The following is a 24,378-nucleotide window of genomic DNA, read 5'->3' on the forward strand; positions in this document are numbered from 1 at the left end:
TCTTTCTTGCAAGCTTTTCCTTCCTAAAGTCCATAACTAACCTTCCCAAACAGCATCCCCAGCTTGTGGGAACATTTCACGGTTAAACCACAGCATTGTCAATGTCAGATGACATCAATTAAACCAACTTAAAAATTATAAAAGAATCAAAATGGTTCAAAAGATAATCACCTATTACAGAGGATATGTGAGACAACCACAAAACGTACAGTAACGTGAGGAAAGTAACCTTTTCCCTTGTAATTAGCTTATATTTAAACTATTTAAAGAGTGGGTTCTAAAAACATGATTTTACATGAATTATGACTTTTTTGACATTAGAGTGTAATTTTTTTATTTTTATTTAATCAATCCACACACTTTCATATATCCTTCCTTGCTCTTTTTGTAAATGTGTGAACTCTTTTTCATTAATTGTATGTACCTAGATTATGTGTGTGTGTGCATGAAGATTTATAGATAAATAAATGTAGCCTTCTCAGTCTGTATAATATTATTTGTATGTATGTTTTGATGGCTAGCCATTTGGTATTGAATAAACAAGTGCTATTATCTTCCCTGAAAAAAAAAAAAATTACTCCTATTCGTAGTATTCTTCAGTTACCTCTAGTTCTTGGAGTAGGACTGATACCTCTTGGGATTCTCTCTGTACTTTAGTATATATATATATATACTATATATATATATATATATACTATATATATATATATAGTTGTGCTTATTTAGCTCATGTTTGGCACTCATGCTGGTAAAATTTTATGTGTGTAGCTTCTAATATTACCGTAGCCACCATATCATAGCACATACTTAGTTCCTCTGGCCCTTTCAGTTTGTGTGTCAGCTCATCTTCAATAATCTTCTAGGCTTAGAAGTGGGAGGATTTGGGGGGTTGCAGGTATCCATGGTGAACTGGGGTCACAACTGTATATTTTGATTAGGTGTGTTGTCTTTTTTAATATTCTACGTCTGTTGAAAAATAAAAAGAAATCTCCATCATAAGGAGTAAATACTAGCATTATCTGTGGGTATAAAAAAGTAATTAGGATGTAGTTACTAAATATACTATTTATTAAAGTTGCAGTTGTAGGTTCTTCTCCAAGATTCATGGCTTCCCTAGTTCTGAGCAGCTGTCTAGTTTTCCAGGACCAGGCATAGTTTCTTTGCTTTGGAACCAATCATGAATCTAACTTGAGATCTGTTGCTTACTCTCATGGTTTCTGTGCCACTAATGAACCCTTAGGTGTTTTCTTATTGTTATTTTTCCATTCTGGTCCTTGCTGTGGTTCATAGATACCACAGATGTGTAGATTTCTTTTTTGTTTGTTTGTTTTTAATTTTATTTTTGTTATTAGTTACATTTTGTTAACTCTGTGTCCCAGCTGTATCCCACTCCCTCATTCCCTCCCCAACCCCACACTCCCTCCCTGGTCTCCTTCCTGCCCCTTTCCAAGTCCACTGATAAGGGAGGACCTCCTCCCCTTTTATTTGAGCCTGTTTTATCAGGTATCTTCAGGGCTGGCTGCAAAGTCCTCCTCTGTGGCCTAACAGGACTGCTCCTCCCCTGGGGGGGTGGGGAGGTAAAAGATCCTGCCCTTGAGATCCTGTTAAAAATAATCTTTGTTCTCCTTACTTTGGGAAACTACTTGGTTACTGAGCTACCATGGGCCACATCCGAGCAGAAGTTCTATGTTATATCCATAGATGGTCCTTGGTTGAGTGTCAGTCTCAGAAAAGACCCTGTGCCCGCATATATTTAGTCATTGTAGAGCTCCTATCCTTACCATATCATACTAACTCCCCTTCTTTCATATGATTCTCTGCACTCTGCCGAGGGTTTGGTTATGAGTCTTGGTGTCTGCTTTGAAGCACTGCGAGGTAGAGTCTTTCAGATGCCTTCTGCAGTAGACTCCTGTCATACGTTCAATGCACATCCCATTTGTCTTTCTAAATGAGGACTGATCATCTTTGCCCGTGTCTGCTTTCTTGATTATCTTCTTTAGGTGTGTAGATTTCATTATATTTATCATATCTTGTAGATCTATAGGCTAGTATATACCATGTTTGTCTTTCTCCTCATAATGATCTTTTCTAGATCTCACCATTTGCCTGCAAATTTCATGATTTCCTCATTTTTGATTGCTGAGTAGTATTCCATTGTGTAAAAATACCACAATTTCTGTATCCATTCCTCCAATGATGGACATCTGGGTTGTTTCCAGGTTCTGGCTATTACAAATAAAGCTGATACAAACATGGTTGAACGAATGTCCTTGTTGTGTACTTGAGCAAATTTTGGGTATATACCTAGGAGTGATATAGCTGGGTCTTGAGGTAGCACTACTCCTAATTGTCTGAGAAAGCGCCAGATTGACTTCCAAAGTGGTTGTACCAGTTTACATTCCCACCAGCAATGGAGGAGGGTTCCCCTTTCTCCACAACCTCTCCAGCATGTGTTGTCACTTGAGTTTTTCATCTTGGCCATTCTGATGGGTGTAAGGTGAAATCTCAGGGTCGTTTTGATTTGCATTTCCCTAATGGCTAATGAGGTTGAACATTTCTTTAAGTGTTTCTCTGCCATTTGATATTCCTCTATCGAGAATTCTCTGTTTAGCTCCGTTCCCCATTTTTTAATTGGATTACTTGGCTTGCTGCTTTTCTGCTTCTTTAGTTCTTTATATATACTGGATATTAGCCCTCTGTCAGATATAGGGTTGGTGAAGATCCTTTCCCAATCTGTAGGCTGTCGTTTTGTTTTGATGACGGTGTCCTTTGCTTTACAGAAGCTTTTCTGTTTCATGAGGTTTCATTTATTGATTGTTGCTCTTAGAGCCTATGCTGTTGGTGTTCTGTTCAGGAAGTTGTCTCCTGTGCCAATGAGTTCTAGGCTGTTCCCCATTTTTTTTTTCCAACTGATTTAGAGTATCTGGTTTTATGTTGAGGTCCTTGATCCACTTGGACTTTAGTTTTGTGCAGGGTGATAAATATGGATCTATTTTCATTTTTCTGCATGTAGACATCCAGTTGGTCCAGCTGTACTACAGGGCAACAGTAATAGAATTCTTTTTTACTTCCTGTCACTACAAGCTTGCATGGCAACTTCTGTTACCATGAAACCAAATCACCAGGAAGGAGCCTTTCTGGTCAGTTTTGGCTCAGTGTCTTCTGAGACCACTGTCCGATGCACCTGTTATCTTCAACAATGGGCACTTCCCATTTCGTGGGGAAACCAGTGACAATAGTAACAGCCTTCAATGTTCTGGGGACCTCTTAAACAACCCTGACATTTCACAAGTCAATTTAATATCTCTTGTACCTGATGTTGTGGTAATTGTTTCATGGATTTGGGCGTTGGAAGAAGCATTTTGACCCAGATGAGAAAATTTAATTTAAAATGTATATGTTTATTTATGCATAGTACATTTATTATAAGTATTATTTAGGTTAATAGTAAAAATTATGCTCTTTTTAGACATCCTTCCTTTTACTTTCCTATTCTACATCTGTATTTATCTTCAACTCCTCCACTATTAGAGCCTGTTTCCTCAAACAGATCATGTGTACACTGCTATTTTCCTCTCCATTGCTCCCTACTCTTCTAGCATCTCAGTGGTGCCTTTTATTTTCCAGTTTCTTCAATTACTCAAGGATATCTGTTGACATCTGATGATCTGGATCTAGGAGGCTTGGATGAGAATGAAAATGAACCATTTCTCTTTCTGGGTCTCAGTTACCCCTCAAGATAATCTTTGCTAGTTCGATTTATTTTCCTATAAAATTTGTGGTTTCATTTTCTTATATTGAACTGTATCCCATTGTGAATATGTATCACATTTTTGTTATCCACCCATCAGTTGATGAACATTTAGATTCCTTTTTCATTTCCTAGGTGTTGTCAATAGATCAATATTGACATGCTGATAGAATGTCTATAATGTATCCTTTTCAGTCCTTAGGAACATGTCACAGAGTGGTATGGCTTTCCCTATCCATTATAGAATGACTGTTGCTATTGTCCCATTCAGCGATGCTTAAGCAGAAGCTGAGTGTGTAGTTTCTGACATCAAGGAGATACTACTTCACGGCAAATCCTCTCCCAAAATTACTGCCCTTTCTTCTAAAATGATCCCTGAGCCTTAACTGCTGGACTTCTTTTGTAAATATATCAGTTGGGACTGTGCTCCTGAACTATGTAATTTGATTGGTTGTAATTTCCTGTAATGGTAACTTTCTTCTGAGAAGGGAAGTCCTTGGATAAGAGGTGAGAGCCACACTTACCACTGAGTATAGGGCCACATATTTTACTGCTTTTACTTAACATAATTTAACTGTAACAGAAAGGTTTCTTTAAATTTTTTTCCTGATCATTACTATTCTATAATCATGGTTTCATTAACAAAATGAACACTTTCAAATTAAAAATAAATTTTCCTGCTATCCATACTATTTAAAAATGCCCTAATGAGGTTAGAATGACATATAAATATTATACTTCATAAATTTATTAAATTAATGATTATATGAATAATGTAGTGCATCAGAAAAATAACACAGTTATTAGGTTTTTTTCTTTGTAGGGCTCCCAGGAATAAGCAAAACCTTTGCTAAATTAGTTCTCAGTCTTTGAAAACTTGCCAAGAAATCTGGCTTAGAAATTTCCTCCTGAGAATGACCATGTTACATAATGCTCATGATTTTACATGATAAGTCCAGGAGAAATGAAGTCGAGAGAACAGCACAGACTCTTCTCCTTGTATTCGCACTTACCGTGAAATAAATTTGAACCTTAATTTCTTTTAAAATTTATTTTGAGAAAGACCATAGGAAAGTTCAAAAATAATTTAATTAACTTTTGATTCTTTTTAAAATGAGTACCCAAAAATATCAAAAAAATTATCCAAAGGAAAGCACAAGATCTATGACTGAGGTATACAAATCCTTAAGTAAATTTTCTATTTCAATTGTGAGAATATTTGGGAGTTGAATATTTTTGGACACATGATATTGGAAATAATTACCAGCTTTGGCACTAAAAGTAAGTATTTTTTTTAAAAAGTGAAGACTGAAAATTAAAATAAAAATTATATTTTATCATTTATCATTTGGCACTTACAAAAGTAACATTGAATTGTGGCAAGCTTAGAGTTGGTAGAGAGAGGTTACCTTAGCAATAATTGATATTTTGCTAGAATAAATTTAGTTAAAATTTGTTGGAAATAATCCATCTACATCAATTGTTATTTTCTTGATGTAATCTAAAGTTCAGTAAAATGTAGTTAGAATTAATTGATATTGAAAAAAACAGGAAACATATTAAAGTTGTTTTCTGTCATTGTTAGTTGAATGAGTGGCGTTTGATTTGGACTAAGAGTGTGATCAAGTCTTCGGGGTCTTACATGACCATAGACTCAATGTGAACTTGTTTTGAGTTCACATAAATTTAATGAATTTTCAGCATCTTTTGTCCTGTGTAAAATGAGGGGATTGTATGAGCACATACATGACAACATTTCTTGCCGATTAAATTCATAAAAATTTATTTGAACTAGCAGCATTTTTGGTATTATATCTCATATTATCACTATGATAGCATAATCGAATGCCACTTTGTACTTTTATACTGTAATTCTTTGTACTTTTATAGTGTAATTGTGAAAGTACAGTGACAAACATGCACAGGAAATGCTGTACCATCACACAACCTAAGCATTGCCCTTAATTTCTCATCATTTAGGGTCATTCACTATGAACCCCTGGAATCACACAAATAGCCCTGACTTCATCCTCATGGGACTGACAGACTCCAGGGAGATCCAGCTGGTCCTCTCTGTGCTGTTTCTCCTGATATACCTGGTCACTGTGCTGGGGAACATTAGCATGATACTGATCATCCGTCTAGATGCCCAGCTTCACACTCCAATGTATTTCTTCCTTACCCACCTGTCATTCCTTGACCTCAGCTACTCCACCTCCATCACACCTAAAACCTTAAAGAACCTCCTGACTTCAGACAACAGCATCTCCTTCACAGGTTGTTTTACCCAGCTGTGCGTGTTCATCCTCTTGGCAGCTACTGAATGTTTTCTACTTTCCTCGATGGCCTATGACCGCTACGTAGCTATCTGCAACCCTTTACATTACCCAGTTGTTATGTCTTCACAGTGCTGCCTTGCTCTCCTCACTGGGTCCTACATGATTGGAATTGTGGATTCCTCTGTTACTGTGCTTGACATGATTACACTACATTTCTGCAAGTCCAATGTCATCCATCATTTTTATTGTGACACATCTCCACTTCTGTCTCTGTCCTGCAGTGACACAAAGGTAGTTGAAATCATTATATTCATTTTTGCAGGTTCCACTATTTTGGGGTCCCTCATCACAATATCTGCATCCTATGTGTCTATTCTTTCAACTATTTTGAAGATAAATTCTACTTCAGGGAAGCAAAAAGCTTTCTCTACTTGCGCCTCTCATCTCCTTGGAGTTACTGTCTTTTACAGTACTCTGATTTTTACTTATTTAAAGCCAAGTCAGTCCTATTCTTTGGGAAAGGATCAAGTAGCCTCTATTTTCTACACCATTGTGATCCCCATGCTGAATCCACTTATTTATAGTCTCAGGAACAAAGAAGTGAAAAGTGCTGTTAATAGATTAATGAAAAAGAGACAAGAACCCAGGAAGTTAAGATAGGAGTTACATTAATCAGTCAGTCACATTGCTTCCATTTGCATGTTCCCTTGATGAGGCTCTAAAAACAATTACAATTAGATTTCCTTTCTGGGTTTTTTTCTCATACAAACATCAGTTGGGAATTTGCAGAAATGCAGTTTTACATGTCAGTTTTCCTGGATGAATTTCATTGAACATGTACTACACACTTGTCTTTTGTTTTGTTCTGTTTTAAAGAATACTAATTTGCAACATAAGAAACGTGTTTAAAATTCTTAGAGCTATATCATATAAAATCTCATACTTAGTAAACAATTAAAAATATAACAGAAAGATAATTTAGGCAGTGACTATACTTTCAGAAATCGCTCACTATATAATTTGCAGTCTGCTATTAGTTAAATAATTCTTGACAAGAAACTAAATTTAGTATTCAGTTTCCTCAGCAGTGCAAGAGGAATAATAATTCAATATACATGTGATAAGCTGATGGAAGTAATATATATTAATAAACATGTTGTTTATTACAATTAATAAATTGTCTTCCTGACATACTTTAAATACTTACTGTCATTTCTTGAAGAGTCTTCATGAGTGTTTTATAAATAACTTTCAGATAATTTAATGCAAAAACATATAATAACCTTAAAAAGAATGCATTCAATTGTTTCCAAATTTGAATTTTACAGAAAAGTTTGAAGTAGCATTAAGTTATAGGAAAAAATATTTTGCTCTAATCATAACATGTTGGTGACAGTTATGAAAATGTTTAATATCCAGAAAAAAAGAAAAACACTAAAAGTTACTGATACTCAGGATCATATTGTTCTCAGTCAATAATTGAGTGTTAGTCAGTATAGTTCACATAAAAATAATTTTTTCTCTATACTCACTTGCAGCATTATTCATTCCCTTGAGAGTGTACTGTTTGATCATCTCTTTACCACGTACAACTGTGAGAAGTATGTCTTCTGAGTTGTTGGGGACGATCAGCATTTCTGGATTATGTTGCTTTGATCATGATGTACCATGAAACTATCAAGTTCTATATCTGTATACAGTTCTCTCAGTTTTATAATTCTTAATTAGTTACAATACTAGAGTTAATATTCATTTATACTGTAAACTTATGAATGTAAAATTGCTTTAATGCAAGTTCTTTAATTACTCAGCACTCATGTTATTATGGTTTTTTTCACATGCATATGTGTATGTGTTCTTTGTAATGTCCATGTCCTATGTATGTATTTGTGTTTGTTTGGATGCATGTGTGCTTGAGAGCATGTGGAGAGAAAGACCAGTAACTGATGTCAGTTGTCCATATGGATTGTTCTCCACATTAGTTTGTTAGGTTGTCGTTTTGAACCTGGTGGTCACTGATGGTCTGGGCTGGCTGGTCAGGGATTCTGGGGAGGCAGCTATCTCTGTCACCCCACACTAGGCTGTCCATTATGTGCCTTCCTGCCAGGATCCTCATGTTGGTCTGGGAACTGACCTCCCACCCCTCTGCTAAGGTGGCAGGCTTTTATCACCTGAGCAAGCCTCCATTTTCACACTGTAAAAAGGCGACAAGATGGCAAACAATTAACAGTAAATTCATGCTTTCTTGAATGACAAACTTTGTCAGACACAGGATTAGCACTTTCTTTACTGAAAATCTTCTCATATGTATGTAATCACCCTATTTTCATAAGCCGTCTCACATGCTGGCTATATTACACATCAATACTATAGAAAGAGTTTATGATTTATTTTTCTTTTGATATCTGTTTTTTCTAGAACCTGTTTTTTTTTGTCTTGAGATATTTTTTTTCATTTTTTTTAATTTTTTATCAATTACACTTTACTCATTCTGCATCCCCCCATAAGCCCCTCCCTCCTCCCCTTCCAATCCCACCCTCCCTCCTCCCTCTGCATGCATGCCACTCCCCAAGTCCACTGATAGGGGAGGTTCTCCTCTCCTTTCTGATCTTAGTCTATCAGTTCACATCAAAAGTGGCTGCATTGTCCTCTACTATGGCCTGGTAAGGCTGCTCCCCCCCAGGGGGAGGTGATCAAAGAGCAGGCCACTCAGATTATGTCAGAGGCAGTCCCTCTTCACATTACTATGTAACCCAATTGGACTCTGAACTGCCCTGGGCTACATCTGTGCAGGGGTTCTGGGTTATCTCCATGAATAGAACCTGTTTTTTTATATTAGTTTATTTTCATTATGAGAATAGTAATTTAAATCATTTTTAGTTTTTCTATTCATTGGCTTTTGTCATTTCTGACCCTGAATAGGCCATCTATTATTTCAGGTTTTATGGAGTCTCCTCTTTTCCATTTATTTAACATGTGTTTTTGCTGTTTTTCAATTATGTTTGTGTCTATAATTTAGAAAAGTTCTACCACCTGCTTGTGTTGATGACACCAGTACAGTACATGTAACATTGTGGTGAACTTATGAATTGAAAAGAATTTAACACTTTTAACATTATTTCAGCTTTATTATAATCCAAATACTGATACAGCTAATAGGTTACCAGCATTGAAATCATGTATAAGCACATAACAATAGTGGCTTGAGCAAGAGGTGTTTATATATTTAGGAACATGTGTATTTAACAGCAATTGTAGAAATAAGGGCTAAAAATAAATTTTATAGAATTGTATGTTTTAAAAAATTATTTATTATTATTTATTGCAGTTTATTCAATTTGTATCCAACTGTCTCCTCCTCCCTCATCTCCTCCCATCCTTATTTCCCAGTTCACTGATAGGGGAGGTTCTCCTCCCCTTCTGTCTGACCCTAGCCCATCAGGTCTCCTCAGGAATGGCTGCATTGTCTTCCTCTGTGGCCTGGCAACTCTGCACCCTCATAGACTCAGTATCCATCTGGGTTCCCTCAGAAGCAGAGTAGGGGTTTTAGAGAAAACTCCATGAACTCAGTGACAGAATTTAACATTTTAACTCACAAACCACCTATCTTCTTCACAGTATGGGTCGCAAAATATTCTCTGTGATTATATAGTAATAACTTTCAATCAACATGTGATATTTGCCTTTTCTATTGACTTTAATCATATATCGTATATGCCATATGGCATATAAGTTGATTTGTGAGCTAGTTTAAGCTAAAATATCTTAGATAATTGTGTCATACCTACATGTGTTTGGGTATTAACACAAACTGAGTTTTTATTGAAAATAATTTTATACAGTATATTCTGATTACGGTTGTCTGTTTTCCCATGCATAAACACAAGTTTTAAGGACTGCAATGTGTTATGAAAAATAATACTGTTCATCCAAAATAAATTAACATATGAGACTACACAACCTGTCTTGAATCATAAGGACATGCTTTAAAAATATTCAATCCAAGAAATTGGAAAATTAAAATTTTTATTTTTATTTATTTATTTTTTTGCCTGTGGCTCAAATGCTTTTTCCCCCATTCTTTATATTGAAAGTATATTTTTTTCATAAAATGTATTCTTGTCACTTTTTCCAAATTCCAAATTTCTTTCATATCATCCTCCCTTCCCATACAACCCTTTCTTTCTCTCTCTTTTTTGGCTTCTCATAATATTTCCTATAAGCCCACACCTGTTTGTCTATATCCCCCATTTTTATTCATTATTAGCCAGATAGAGCCAAGTAATTGTGGTAATGATACTTGCTTTTTTGCCCAATGCTGGAATGCTAGTAAATTTAGGTATGCCCTGGTTACTCGCATGCCTCACTGGGTGCCTGTGCCCGTTGATGCCCCTCACACTATGACTCTCTTCAGACAGAAAAGGGATCTTGGAACTACAGCCACCATTGTTACTACCATCTCATTGGCGGCTGTTGGAGCTACCACCGGGGCATTAGCCATGAGTCATACTGGGCAGACTGCTCAGACCCTGAATAATCATTTAGCCAATGTAGCTCATGCCTTAGTTGTACATAAAGGAATTAATGCTCAACTAAAAGGAAGCTTGATGGTGTTCAATCAGAGGATTGACCTCGTGCAGGAGCAAATTGATACCCTATGGCAAATCGCTCAACTTGGCTGTCAATGAAAATATGCTGGACTTTGAGTCACTAGCATATACCATGAGAATTTTTCCTGTGCTGCAAATCTGTCTAAACAATTGTCGAGCTATATTTTAGGTAATTGGACTGGAGAATTCGATACTACGATGGAGCAGCTGAGAGTGGCCATTGTCACAGTAAATTCTACCAGAGTGGACGCAGGACTAGCCACAGGATTATCATCATGGATTGCTGCAGCCATGAATCATCTGAAGGAATGGGCGGGCATGGGAGCGTTAGCAGGCCTTCTGGTATTGGTCTCCTTGGTTTGCCTGTGGTATATATGCAAGAGTAGAGTCTCACAACAGTGTGATGCAGCCATGATCATTCAGGCCTTTACAGCCATTGAAGCAGGACATTCTCCCCAAGCATGGTTGGATACCATAAAAAGCTAAAATGTTACGCTCAGGATGCGAGGCTAAGCACTGCACTCAGGGTCAGCCGCTTTGGACCCAGAGAAGAGCATGTCTGATTGCATGCGGGTTGATGCCCCAGGTCCTGCCTCTGAGAAAAAGGTATCGGAAGGGTCTGATGCTCTTTGGGTGGATGACACCTAAATGAACATCGGTACAAAGTCCCAATTTATTTCTAATATCAGAGATCAGACCTCTACTCTTGCCTGATGCGTCTAAAACAAAAAGGGGGAACTGTAGAGAGCTGCGGAATGCTGTGCCTTAAAGATGGTTTCTGCCTTCCACCTTCCCGATGGTGAGTGCTCTCTGTCACGAACAATTCCACATTTGGCTAAGGCTGAGGATCTGGCTTGCTTCCATGTATGTGGACCTATCTGCATTGCCCACGTGGCACGCCTGGGTTGGCTACCCAGAGGCTATTTAAGCTGTGGGCTGGCTTTCCCCAGGGTCAGATGATTGTTCAAGGTTCCTGAATAAACTGCATTGAAAAAAAAAAAAAAAAAAGAAACAGGGAACTAAAGCTACAACAAGAAAAACAGAATAGGGCAAAACAAATATAAAATGGAGTAAAGAAAAAGCACAAGAAACACATACAAATCACAGAAACCCACACATTTATACACTTTTATTATCAGAATCCATAATATGTAAGCAAAAGGCCGATAAGGAAAAAAAATGTCCAGACAAAACATCATGAGATAAAATAGTTTCAAAACACTGATGAGTATATTTTATGTTAACCAGCCTTTCCTAGGGTTAGACTCAGCCTTTAAGTGTGGTATAACTTTGATGAAGATATTTAGATCTTTGTTTTCTAATGAGTTTTCAGTTGGAGATAGCTTCTGAGTTTAGAATGGGGGCCTTGTCCATTTGCCCTCTCAGACATGGGCCCCAATTTTGCTTAGATTTGGGCAAGCCCTGCACATGCAGCCGCAGTCTCTGTGAATTCATAAGTACAGTGGTTCTGTTGTGTCTAGAAGGCTACAGTTTAAATGGCTTCCATTTCCTCTGGTTCTAAACACCTTTAGGCCTCCACTTCCACAAAGCTTTCTGAACCCTGAGGCGTGGGGTTTGATGAAGGTATCCCATTTAGAACAGAGTGTTCCAAGGTCTCTTACTCTCTGTACATTCTCCAGTTATGAGTCTCTGTATTTGCTACCTTTTATTGTACAAAGACGTTTCTGTGATGATGGATTAGCCATACAGTGATGTGTTAGTTTACCAGAGCCCTGTAATGAGTCAATTTTTTGCTCTGTTCTTTCAACAGAACAATAAAAGTTGTGTTCTCCTATGTCCCTGGCCAATCAAATCTCAGGTTCTTAGCCACTGGAGCAGTGACATAAATGGGTTCCATCTCATGGTGTAGACCTTAAATACAACCATGGAGTGGTTGGTTACAGACATTTTTTGTGACACTGTTCCACCACAGGGCACCATTATAGATAGAAGGGTTTTTGGCTGGGCTGGCCTTTACTCTTCTCTTCTGGTGCACTCAGACTATCCTCAAGTACTATGAACACTAGTGAGCAGGAGTGAAGTCTCTAGATGGGCACTAGCCTGACTTCCCTGTTTCCAATATGTAATGTAGGTGTTATATTCTGCAATAGGGACTTAGCCATTTGTGGAGAAAACCAATAGGCTTATCAATAGACTGGGTTATTTGGGGGTTTCCATGTGGCCTCTTTTGCCAACAACGGCATACCTGAAAGCACTAGAAGAAAAACAAGCAGACATACCCAAGAGGAGCAGACAGATGGAAATAATCAAACTCAGAGCTGAAATCAATAAATTAGAAACAAAGAGACTAATTCAAAGAATCATTGAAATCAAGAGCTGTGGGGGTTTTTTGGGTTTTTTTTGTTTTGTTTTGTTCTGTTGGTTTTTTTGTTTGTTTGTTTGTTTTGTTTTTTGAGAATATCAAGAAGATAGACAAAACCTTAGCCAAACTAACTAAAAAAACAGAGGAACACTATCCATATCAAGAAAATAAAAAAAATTAAAAAAGGGGGAGAACATAACAACAGACACTTGAGAAAATCCAAAGAATCATTAGGTCCTACTTCAAAAACCTATATGAAAAAAAAATTGAAAATTGAAATGAAACGGACAATTTTCTTGATAGAGTCCATTTACCAAAGCTAAATCAAGATCAGGCAGATAAATTAAATAGCCCTATATCCCTGAAAGAAAAAGAAGCTGTCATCAAAATCTCCTAACCAAAAAAAAGCCCTGGACCAGATGGTTTCAGCACAGAATTTTACCAGACCTTCAAAGAAGAACCAATACTAATACCCTTTAATTAGAGTAGAAAGTTTATTACCCAACTTATTCTATGTGGCCACAGTCATCTTGATACCTAAACCACACAAAGACCCAACAAAGACAGAGAACTACAGACCAATCTCACTTAAGAACATTGACACAAAAATACTCAATAAAATACTCATAAACCAAATCCGAGAACACGTTATAGATATCATCATAGCCAAACTTTGGGCAGAGTGCCAGAAACTTGATGGAAGAAGAAGGAGATCGATAGATAGAACAGGAACTCCACAGAGAACAAGAGAGCCAAAAAGCCTGAGCCCTGGGGAAGGGGAGGGTTTCAGGGACAAATACTCCAATCAAAGACTGTACATGGAGAGAACCTAGACCCCCTGCTCAGAGGAAGCCCACAGGCTGGTCATTTTCAAAATGGGTTTCCTAGTAAGAGGTTCAGGGGGTGTCTCTGACATAAACTCAGTGGCTGGCTCTTTGATCACCAACCCCTTGGGGGTGCAGCCTTGCCAGCCACAAAGGAAGATGATGCAGCCAAAATTGGTGAGATCTGATAGGCTAGTGTCAGATAGAAAAGGAGGTCCTCCCCTATTGGGGGACTAGGGGAAGGTATACTGGGAGAAGGTATAGTGGGAGAAGAGGAGTTTGAGTGCAACTGGGAAGAAGCAAGGGAGGGGGCTGCAGTGCACATACAAAGTGAATACATTGTAATTAATTAATTAATTAATTAAAATGTTATGAAAATGTATTACCCACCAGGACCAAGTATGCTTCATCCTTAGCATGCAAGAGTGGTTCAAAATATGGAAATCCATCTATGTAATCCCCAATAAAACAAACTGAAAGAAAGAAAAAAAAACACTTGATCATCTCCTCAGATATCAGAAAAACATTTGACCATTTGACAAAATCCAACATCCACACTTTCAGATCTAAATTTTGGAGAGATCAGGAATACAAGGCACATACTTGAACATAGTAAAGGCAATATACACAGCAAGCCTCTAGCCAACATCAAATTAAATGGAGAGAAACTTAAATCAATCCCACTGAAATCAGGGACAAGGCAAGGCTGCCCACTCACACCCTAATTCTTCAATTTAGTACTTGAATCCTGGCAAGAGCAACAAGGCAACTAAAGGAGATCAAGGGGATACAAAAATTAAAGGAAGAAGTCAAAGTATCACTATTAGAGGATGGTATGATAGTACATATAAGTGACAAGAAAAATTCTACCAGAGAACTCCTTCAGCTGATAAGCAACTTCAGCACAAAGTGGCTGCCTACAAAATTAACTCAACAACTCTGAAGCCCTCCTGTATACAAAAGACAAACAGGCTGAGAAAGAAATTAGGGAAACAACACCCTTCACAATAGCCACAAATAACATAAACTACCTTGTGTGAATCTAACAAAGGAAGTGAAAGACCTGTATGAAAAAAACTTCAAGTCTCTGAAGAAAGAAATTGAAGAAGGTATCAGAAGATGGGGAGATCTCCCATGCTCATGGATCAGTAGTATTAACATAGTGAAAATGACCATCCTACCAAAAGCAATCTACCGATTCAATGCAATTCCCATCAAATCACCAACACAATTCTTTACAGACCTTAAAAGAACAATTCTCAGTTTCATATGGAAAAATACACACACAAAAAACTATAATTGCTAAAACAATTCTGTAAAATAACAAATATTCTGGAGGCATCTCCATTCCTGATCTCAAGCTGTACTATAGAGCAACAGTAATAAAAACTGCATGGTACTAGCAGAGAAACAGGAAAGTGGCTCAATAGAATGGAATAGAAGACCCAGAAATATATCCATATACAAACGGATACTTGGTTTTTGACAAAGAAAACAATACCATACAATCAAAAAGAGACAGTGTCTTCAACAAATGGTCCTGATTTAACTGGGTGTCTACCTGTAGAAAAATGCAAATAGATCCATATTTATCACTGTACAAAAAATAAAGTCCAAGTGAAACAAAGACCTCTACATAAAACCAGACATACTAAACCTGTTAGAAGAAAAATTAGGGAAGAATCTTGAACTTACTGGTAAAAGAGACAACTTCCTGAACAGAACACCAACAGCATAGGCTCTAAGATCAACAATCAACAAATAAGTCCTCTTGAAATTGAAAAGGTTCTGTAAAGGAAAGGGTACTGTCATCAGAAAAAAACAACTGCCTACAAACTGGGAAAAGATCCTTCACCAACCCTAAATCTGACAGAGGGCTAATATCCAGAATGTAAAACAAACCTAAGAAGTTAAACACCGAGAAAACAAGTAACCCAATTTAAAAATGAGGTACAGAGCTAAGCAGAGAATTTTCAATAGAGAAATACCGAATGGCAGAGAATCACTTAAAGAAATATTCAACATCCTTAGTTATCAGGGAAATTCAAATCAAAACAACCCTGTGATTCTACCTTACACCCATCAGAATGACTAAGATCAAAAACTCAAGTGACAACCCATGCTGGAGAAGTTGTGAAGAAAGAGGAAAACTCCTCCATTGCTGGTGGGAATATAAACTTGTACAACTGCTTAGAAATCAATTTATTGCCTTCTTAGAAAGTCAGGAATAGTGCTACCTCAAGATTTATCTATACCTCTACTGGGAATATATCCTAAAGATGCTCAACCATAAAAGGACATTTGCACAATGATGTTCTTAGCAGCTTTATTCATAATAGCCAGAATCTGGAAATAACCTAGATGTGCCTCAATGGATAAATTGATACAGAAATTGTGTTGCTTTTATACAATAGGGTACTACTCAGCAATTAAATTCAAGGAAATCATGTCATTTGCAAGCAAATGAATGGTTCTTTATATATACTGGATATTAGTCCTCTGTCAGAGATGGGGTTGGTGAAGATTCTTTCCCAATCTGTAGGCATTCGTTTTGTTCTGAAGACAGTGTCCTTATTGAACAGTGGGACATCTTTTCGGTATATGGCTAGGAGTTGTATATCTGAATTTTTTTTTCAGCAACTAATCATTTTATTTAAATTTGAGATTGTATAATACTATATATAGTTCACATATGGAAATTTTATGCAAGCAAAAATTCCAATTTTAATAGGTAACTTTAAAATTAAGTGAAAATTTGGTGGTTCATTTACATACACACTGATTTATAGACTTCATCCACAAATGAATCCAAACAGCACTATATATAGACTTAAACATACATTTGTATATATACTAAATGAAGAGAAGGCAGCAGTCCTCTATTACAGATTTCTGTGTGTATTTTTATCATTCCTAACCAAGTAAAATTCTGTAAAAGAAAGTTCATTCTTCTTTGTATTGCAGCTTGATTAAGCATTTCATTTTTAACATATCTAGATGAAACCACAGGTCACCTAAATTATAGTAAGCAAATTAAATTAATTGACATAGGTAGACTGGGTATTTTGCTATGATTAAGAACCAGACACTGACCCTTTGTTGGATTAACAGACCAGTTTAGGCAGTCATAGCTAATACAGTAGCCAGCCACCCAGGTAACGTTTGTGATTACTCCACAGATCAAAACCCTCAACCAACCAGCAGTAAAGACTAATGACTTCAAAGCCTGAGGACAATAGCATTATTTTTAAGTTTTGTAAAGTTCTCTGAGAAAGACATTAAGCTTTTGCTGCTTCACTAATATTACAATTTTAAGACGAAGTATAGCATCTTAATTTTCCATATTGCTAATTATTGAAAAAATACTTTTGAAGCAGATTATGAATATATTAACATTCACAAATTTAAGAGTATAATTTTTGTTTTTGTTATTCTTTGTGATGAATTAAGTTCTCTAAATTCTTTTCTTTTTTTATCTGCTTTAGTGTTTCTTTTTCTTTTTTTGCATTTTTAATTATATTTTTTTCTTATCAGTTACATTTTATTAAAAAGTACCCCAGCTGTATCCCGCTCCCTCATTCCCTTCCAATCCCACCCTCCTTCCCTCATCTCCACCCTGCCCCTTTCCAAGTCCACTGATGGGGGGGACCTCCTCCCCATTCATCTGATCCTGTTTTATCAGGTATCTTCAGGACTGGCTGCGAAGCCCTCCACTGTGGCCTAACAGGACTGCTCCTCCCTTGGGGGGTGGGGAGGTTGTCGCGACAGCCTTGACCAGCAAGGAAGACACAACACTGGACTCTTCTCAATGCAGTTTATTCAGGAACCTTGAACAATCTTCTGACTTCTCGGGAAGCCCAGCCCGCCAATCAAATAGCCTATGGCCAGCCAATCCTGACAAGCTACATGGCGCCTGGAGATTAGTCCACAACTGCGGAAGCGAGCCCGATGCACATACACAACCAATTAAGGAGTTGATTACCGAGAGCTTTTACCTACCAGAGGCAGAAGCCAGCACCATCTTTAGGGCGCAGCAGAGCTTGGCTCTCCACAGGAGGTCAAAGAGCCAGTCATTGAATTCCTGTTAGAAATAGTCCTTGTTCCCCTCACTATGGGAAACCAAGTGGTTACTGAGCTACCACGAGCTACATCTGAGCAGAGGTTCTAGGTTATATCCATACATGGTCCTTGGTTGAATGTCAGTCTCAGAAAAGACCCTGTGCCCAGATATATTTGGTCCTTGTGGAGCTCCTATACTTTCCCCATCATACTAACTCCCCTTCTGTCATATGATTCCCTGTACTCTGCCGAAGGTTTGGTTATGAGTCTTTGTAACTGCTTTGAAAACACTGCTAGTTAGAGTCTTTCAGATGCCTTCAGTAGACTCCTGTCATACATTCAATGCACATCCCATCTGTCTTTCTAAACGAGGATTGATCATCTTACCCCATGTCCGTTCTCTTGATTATCTTTTTTAGGTGTATAGATTTCATTATGTTTATCATATCTTATAAGTCTATATAAGTGAGTATATACCATGTTTATCTTTCTCCTTCTGGGATATTTCACTCAGAATGATCTTTTCTAGATCCCACCATTTGCCTGCAAATTTCATGATTTCCTCCTTTTTGATTGCTGAGTAGTATTCCATTGTGTAAAAATACCACAATTTCTGTACCCATTCCTCCATTGATGGACATCTGGGTTGTTTCCAGGTTCTGGCTATTAAGAATAAAGCTGCTACAAACATGGTTGAGCAAATATCCCTTTTGTGTACTTGAGCAAAGTTTGGATATATACCTAGCAGTGGTATAGCTGGATCTTGAGGAAGCACCAGATAAATTTCCAAAGTGGTTGTACCAGTTTACATTCCCACCAGCAGTGGAGGAGGGTTCCCCTTTCTCCACAACCTCTCCAGAATGTGTTGTCACTTGAGTTTTTCATCTTGGCCATTCTGATGGGTGTGAGGTGAAATCTCAGGGTCGTTTTGATTTGCATTTCCCTGATGGGAGGTTGAGCTTTTCTTTAAGTGTTTCTCTGCCATTCAACATACCTCTGTCCAGAATTCTCTGTTAAGCTCTGTTCCCCATTTTTTAATTGGATTACTTGGCTTGCTGCTTTTCAGCTTCTTTAGTTCTTTGTATATACTGGATATTAGTCCTCTGTCAGATAAAGGGTTAGTGAAGATTCTTTCCCAATCTGTAGGCAGTCATTTTGTTTTGATGACGGTGTCCTTTGCTTTACAGAAGCTTTTCAGTTTCATGAGGTCCCACTTATTGATTGTTGCTCTTAGAGCCTATGCTGTTGGTGTTCTGTTCAGGAAGTTGTCTCCTGTGCCAATGAGTTCTAGGCTGTTCCCCACTTTTTCTTCTAACAGATTTAGAGTATCTGGTTTTATGTTGAGGTCTTTGATCCACTTGGACTTTAGTTTTGTGCAGGGTGATAAATATGGATCTATTTTCATTTTTCTGCATGTGGACATCCAGTTGGACCAGCACCATTTGTTGAAGATGCTGTCTTTTTTCCATGGAATGGTTTTGGCTTCTTTGTCAAAAATCCAGTATTCGTAGGTGTGTGGGTTTATTTCTGGGCCTTCTATTCGGTTCCATTGATCCTCCTTTCTGTTTTTATGCCAATACCATGCAGTTTATATTACTATTGCCTGTAGTACAACTTGAGATCGGGGAAGGAGATACCTCCAGATGATCTGTTGTTGTACAGGATTGTTTTGGAGATTCTGGGTTTTTTGTTTCTCCATATGAAGCTGAGAATCTTCTTTTTCAAGGTCTGTAAAGAATTGAGTTGGTATTTTTATGGGAATTGCATTGAATCTGTAGATTGCTTTTGGCAGGATGGCCATTTTCACAATGTTAATCCTACCAATCCATGAGCATGGGAGATCTTTCCATCTTCTGAGATCTTCTTCAATTTCTTTCTTCAGAGACTTGAAGTTTTTCTCAAACAGGTCTTTCATTTGCTTGGTTAGTGTCACCCCAAGGTACTTAATGTTATTAGTGGCTATTGTGAAGGGTGTTGTTTCCCTAATTTTTTTTCTCAGCCCTTTTGTCTTTGGTATACAGGAGGGCTTCTGATTTTTTTGAGTTGATTTTGTATCCTGCCACTTTGCTGAAGGTGTTTATCATCTGGAGGAGTTCTCTGGTTGAATTTTTGGGGTCGCTCATATATACTATCATATCATCTACAAATAGTGACACTTTGACCTCTCTTCCTTTCTGATTTGTATCCCCTTGATCTCCTTTAGTTGTCTTATTGCTCTGGCTAGGATTTCAATTACTATGTTGAAGAGGTATGGAGAGAGTGGGCAGCCTTGTCTTGTCCCTGATTTCAGTGGGATTGATTGAAGTTTCTCTCCATTGAGTTTGATGTTGGCTATAGGCTTGCTGTATATTGCCTTTACTATGTTTAGATATGTGCCTTGTTTTCCTGATCTCTCCAAGACTTTAAACATGAATGGGTGTTGGACTTTGTCAAATGCTCTTTCAGCATCTAGGGAGATGATCATGTGGTTTTTCTCCTTCAGTTTGTTTATGTGGTGGATTACATTGATGGATTTCCATATGTTGAACCACCCTTGCATGCCTGGGATGAAGCCTACTTGGTCGTGGTGGATGATATCTTTTATGTGTTCTTGGATTCGGTTTGCAAGTATTTTATTGAGTATTTTTGCGTCAATGTTTATAAGAGAGATAGGTCTGAAGTTCTCTTTTTTTGTTGGATCTTTGTGTGGTTTAGGTAACAGGGTGACTGTCGCTTCATAGCATGAGTTTGGTAATGTACCTTCTGTTTCTATTTTGTGGAATAGTTTGAGGAGAATTGGTGTTAGCACTACGTTGAAGGTCTGGTAGAAATTCCACGCTGAAACCATCTGGCCCAGGGCTTTTTTCTGGAGGGGAGACTGTTAATGACTGTTTCAATTTCCTTGGGGGATAGAGGGCTGTTCAGTCTTTCTACCTGATCTTGACTTAATGTTGGAAGATGGAATCTATCAAGAAAATTGTCCATTTCATTTAGGTTTTCAAATTTTGTGGCATATAGGCTTTTGTAGTATGACCTAATGATTGTTTGAATTTCCTCAGTGTCTGTAGTTATGTCCCCATTTTCCTTTCTGATTTTGCTGATTTATATAGTTTCTCTCTGCTTTTTAGTTAGTTTGGCTAAGGGTTTGTCTATTCGGTTGATTTTCTCAAAGAACCAGCTTTTTGTTTCATTGATTCTTTGGATAGTTTTATTTGTTTCTAATTGATTGATTTCAGCCCTGAGTTTGATTATTTCCAGCCGTCTGCTCCTCTTGGGTGTATCTGCTTCTTTTTTTTTCTAGGGTTTTCAGTTGGGCCATTAAGTTGTTTGTATGTGATGTTATGAATTTCTTCTTGCAGGCACTTAGTGCTATAAATTTTCCTCTGAGCACTGCTTTCAAAGTGTCCCATAAATTTGGGTATGTTGTGCCTTCATTTTCATTGAATACTAGGAAGTCTTTAATTTCTTTCTTTATTTCTTCCTTAACCCAGCTGTCATTGAGTAGTAAGTTGTTCAGTTTCCATGTGCGTGTTGGCTTTTTGTTGTTTCTGTTGTTGTTGATGTCCAGCTTTAGTCCATGGTGGTCAGATAGTATACAAGGGATTATTTCAATCCTTTTGTATCTGTTGAGGCTGACTTTGTGACCCACTATATGGTCTATTTTGGAGAAGGTTCCATGCGGTGCTGAAAAGAAGGTATACTCTTTTGAGTTTGGGTGAAAAGATCTGTAGACGTCTATTAGGTCCATTTGGTTTTGGGATTCTGTGAGTGCTTTTATTTCCCTATTTGGTGTCTGTCTAGTTGATCTGTCCCTTGATGAGAGTGGAGTGTTGAAGTCTCCCACTATTAAGGTATTAGGATCAATGTATGATTTAAGCTTTAATAATGTTTCATTTACCAATGTAGGTGCTCTTGTATTTGGGGCATAGATATTCAAGATTGTGATGTCCTCTTGGTGGCTTTTTCCTTTGATGAGAATATAGTGGCCCTCCTTATCTTTTTTGATTAACTTTGGATTTTATTAGATATTAGGATGGCTACTCCAGCTTGTTTTCTGGAACCATTTGCTTGAAAAACATTTTTCCAGCCCTTTACTCTGAGGTAGTGTTTATCTTTGTTGCATAGGTGTGTTTCTGGGATGCAACAGAATGTTGGATCCTGTTTCCGCAACCATTCTGATAGTCTGTGTCTTTTTATTGGGGAGTTGAGTCTGTTGATGTTGATAGATACTAGTGACCAACAATTGTTACTTACTTTTAATGTGGGGTTGGTGGTATCACTGAGTTTCATTGCTTGTATTCTTTTGGTTTTTTTGTTGTGTAGTTATCTATTTCCTCTGTTTCCTTAGATGTAGTTGTTTTCTTTGGTTTGGAGTTTCCCTTCTAGTAACTTCTGTAGAGCTGGGTGACTATGTAGATATTGTTTAAATTTGGTTTTGTTATGGAATATTTTGAATTCTCTGTCTATGTTGATTGAAAGTTTTGCTGGGTATAGTAGTCTGGGTTGGAATCTGGTCCCTTAAGGACTGTATGATTTCTGTCCAGGCCCTTCTGGCTTTCATAGTTTCTGTTGAGAAATCTGGTGTGATTCTGATAGGTCTGCCTTCATATGTTACTTGGCCTTTTTCCCTCGCTGCTTTTAGAATTCTTTCTTTGTTCTGTAGGTTCAGTGTTTTGACTACAATGTGATGTGAAGAATTTCTTTTCTGGTCTAGTCTACTTGGTGTTCTGTAGTCCTCTTGTATGTTTATGGACATCTCCTTCTTTAAGTTGGGAAAATTTTCTTCTATAATTTTCTTGAAAATATTTTCCGGACCTTTGAACCTGATGTCTTCTTTTTCTTCCACTCCTATTATTCTTAGATTTTGTCTTTTCATGGTGTCCTTGATTTCTTGGATGTTTTGTGTTTGGAACTTTTCTGATTTTATTTTTTCTTTGAGAGATGTGTCAATTTCCGCAAGTGTATCTTCAGCTCCTGAGATTCTTTCCTCCATCTCTTGTATTCTGTTGGTGATGCTTACCTTTGTAGTTCCTGATCTTTTCTCTATGTTCTTCAGCCCCTGGTTTTTCTCTACTTGTGTTTTCTTTATTGATTCTAATTCTGTTTTCATGTCTTGCACCATTTCCTTCATCTGTTTGAGTGTGAAGTCCTGCTTTTCAATGACAGCTTCTATTTTTTGTCCGTTTCCTCTCTATGTATCACTAATTGTGCCTCTATTTTGGCTATAATTGCCTGTATTTCTATGAGAGCTTTGTTTATTTCTTCTTTATTTGCTTTCATTTGTGTGGACACTTCTTTGAGAGCTTTGTTCATTTCTTCTTTGTTTGCCTCAATTTTTGTGGTCATTTCTCTGAGAGCACGATTTGTTTCCTCTTTGTTCATCTCAATTTCTTTGGCTATTTCTCTGAGGGCTATATTCATTTCATCTTTATGGGCCTCTAATAGCTGGAGAAACATAGTTTTGAGGTCGTTTTCTTGTATATCTAGTGAATTGAAGTGTCCATTGTTTTGTGGGGTTGCTGGTGAGGTCTTTATGTCCTGATTTGTGTTGGGTGTGTTCTTATGTCTGCCTCTAGCCATCTGGTTATTTATAACCCTCACTGTTTGTTTCTCGAGATTGTAGTTCGGGCTATGATCGTCTCTTTCTGTTTTCTGGACTGTTTTTTCAGGAAGATGAGAGAGGTTCTCTGGTTTGGGAGCGTGCACTGTGGTTTCAGTTTTGCCTAAGTAAGGAATGTGACGCTGGCCCTATTTGCATGTGCTTTTAGCAGGCACAGTGTACATGCGCAGATTCTCTGACTATTGCTGTGGCCTGCAGGCCACTATTATGCAGTTCTGTCTGAGATCCAGGGATTGTTTGCCTGGATTACACTGGTGGACCCACAAGGCAGAGGCTTCAACATTGGGTCGCTATCTCAAGAATCTCTATGATGCCCACACTAGGGGTGTGGGTGGCAGGGATCTCGTCTGGTTGCTTCTGTGGAGAGGCCCTGGGTCTGTGGCAAACTCTACCTAGAAGGCTCACTCACACTCTTGCAGGACCAGTTGGAATGCACAGGGGTTCCCCTTGCTCTCTACTCTCTGATTTGGTCCTGCTGTGGGAAATGTGCGGGTAGGCTAACAGTCAGCTCTGTGGCACTGTGGCCGCAGGACTCAGTGTCCACCTTTCCTGTGTGCTGCCTCTCTGTCCTTTCCCTCTGCCAGGAGGGGTTATGTTGACTGGTCCCGGGGTGGCGTGGGAAAGAGTTAGGTTGAGTGTTCTCAATCCCAGATCCCAGGCCCAGATCTCTCTGCCAGAAGCAGCCTGGCAGTAGAACCTATGTTTGCTGATTTCGAGAGAGTACCAGGTATGGTTGAGTGTCCTCAGATCCAGAGCTTGGGTTTCTCTGCCAGGGGCCACTGGGTGAGCTGGAGAGGGGGTGCTGTGTCCTTGGCAGGCTTTCTCTCTGTCCTTCCCCTCTGACCTTCCCCTTCGCTAGGGCAAGCTTATGGAGATGCTCTCAGGGGAGTGCCAGAAGGGGTTGGGACTTCTCAGTCCAGATCCTGAGCTGGG

At 38.1% G+C, this 24,378-nt stretch overlaps 1 protein-coding gene across 1 annotated transcript; it reads left to right on the forward strand.

Moving 5' to 3' along the window:
• The first annotated feature begins 5,742 nt into the window (after positions 1-5,742).
• Positions 5,743-6,690, forward strand: LOC110544570 (olfactory receptor 8H1-like). The gene has a single exon (XM_021630502.2). The coding sequence runs from the start codon at positions 5,743-5,745 to the stop codon at positions 6,688-6,690; it is 948 nt and encodes a 315-aa protein (XP_021486177.2).
• Positions 6,691-24,378: the final 17,688 nt, after the last annotated feature.

The sequence above is a fragment of the Meriones unguiculatus genome, chromosome 18 (assembly GCF_030254825.1).
Source record: "Meriones unguiculatus strain TT.TT164.6M chromosome 18, Bangor_MerUng_6.1, whole genome shotgun sequence".
NCBI lineage: Eukaryota > Metazoa > Chordata > Mammalia > Rodentia > Muridae > Meriones > Meriones unguiculatus.

Excerpts from the sequence above, each read along its gene's own strand:
- LOC110544570 (XM_021630502.2), top strand. The coding sequence starts at position 5,743 with ATGAACCCCTGGAATCACACAAATAGCCCTGACTTCATCCTCATGGGA.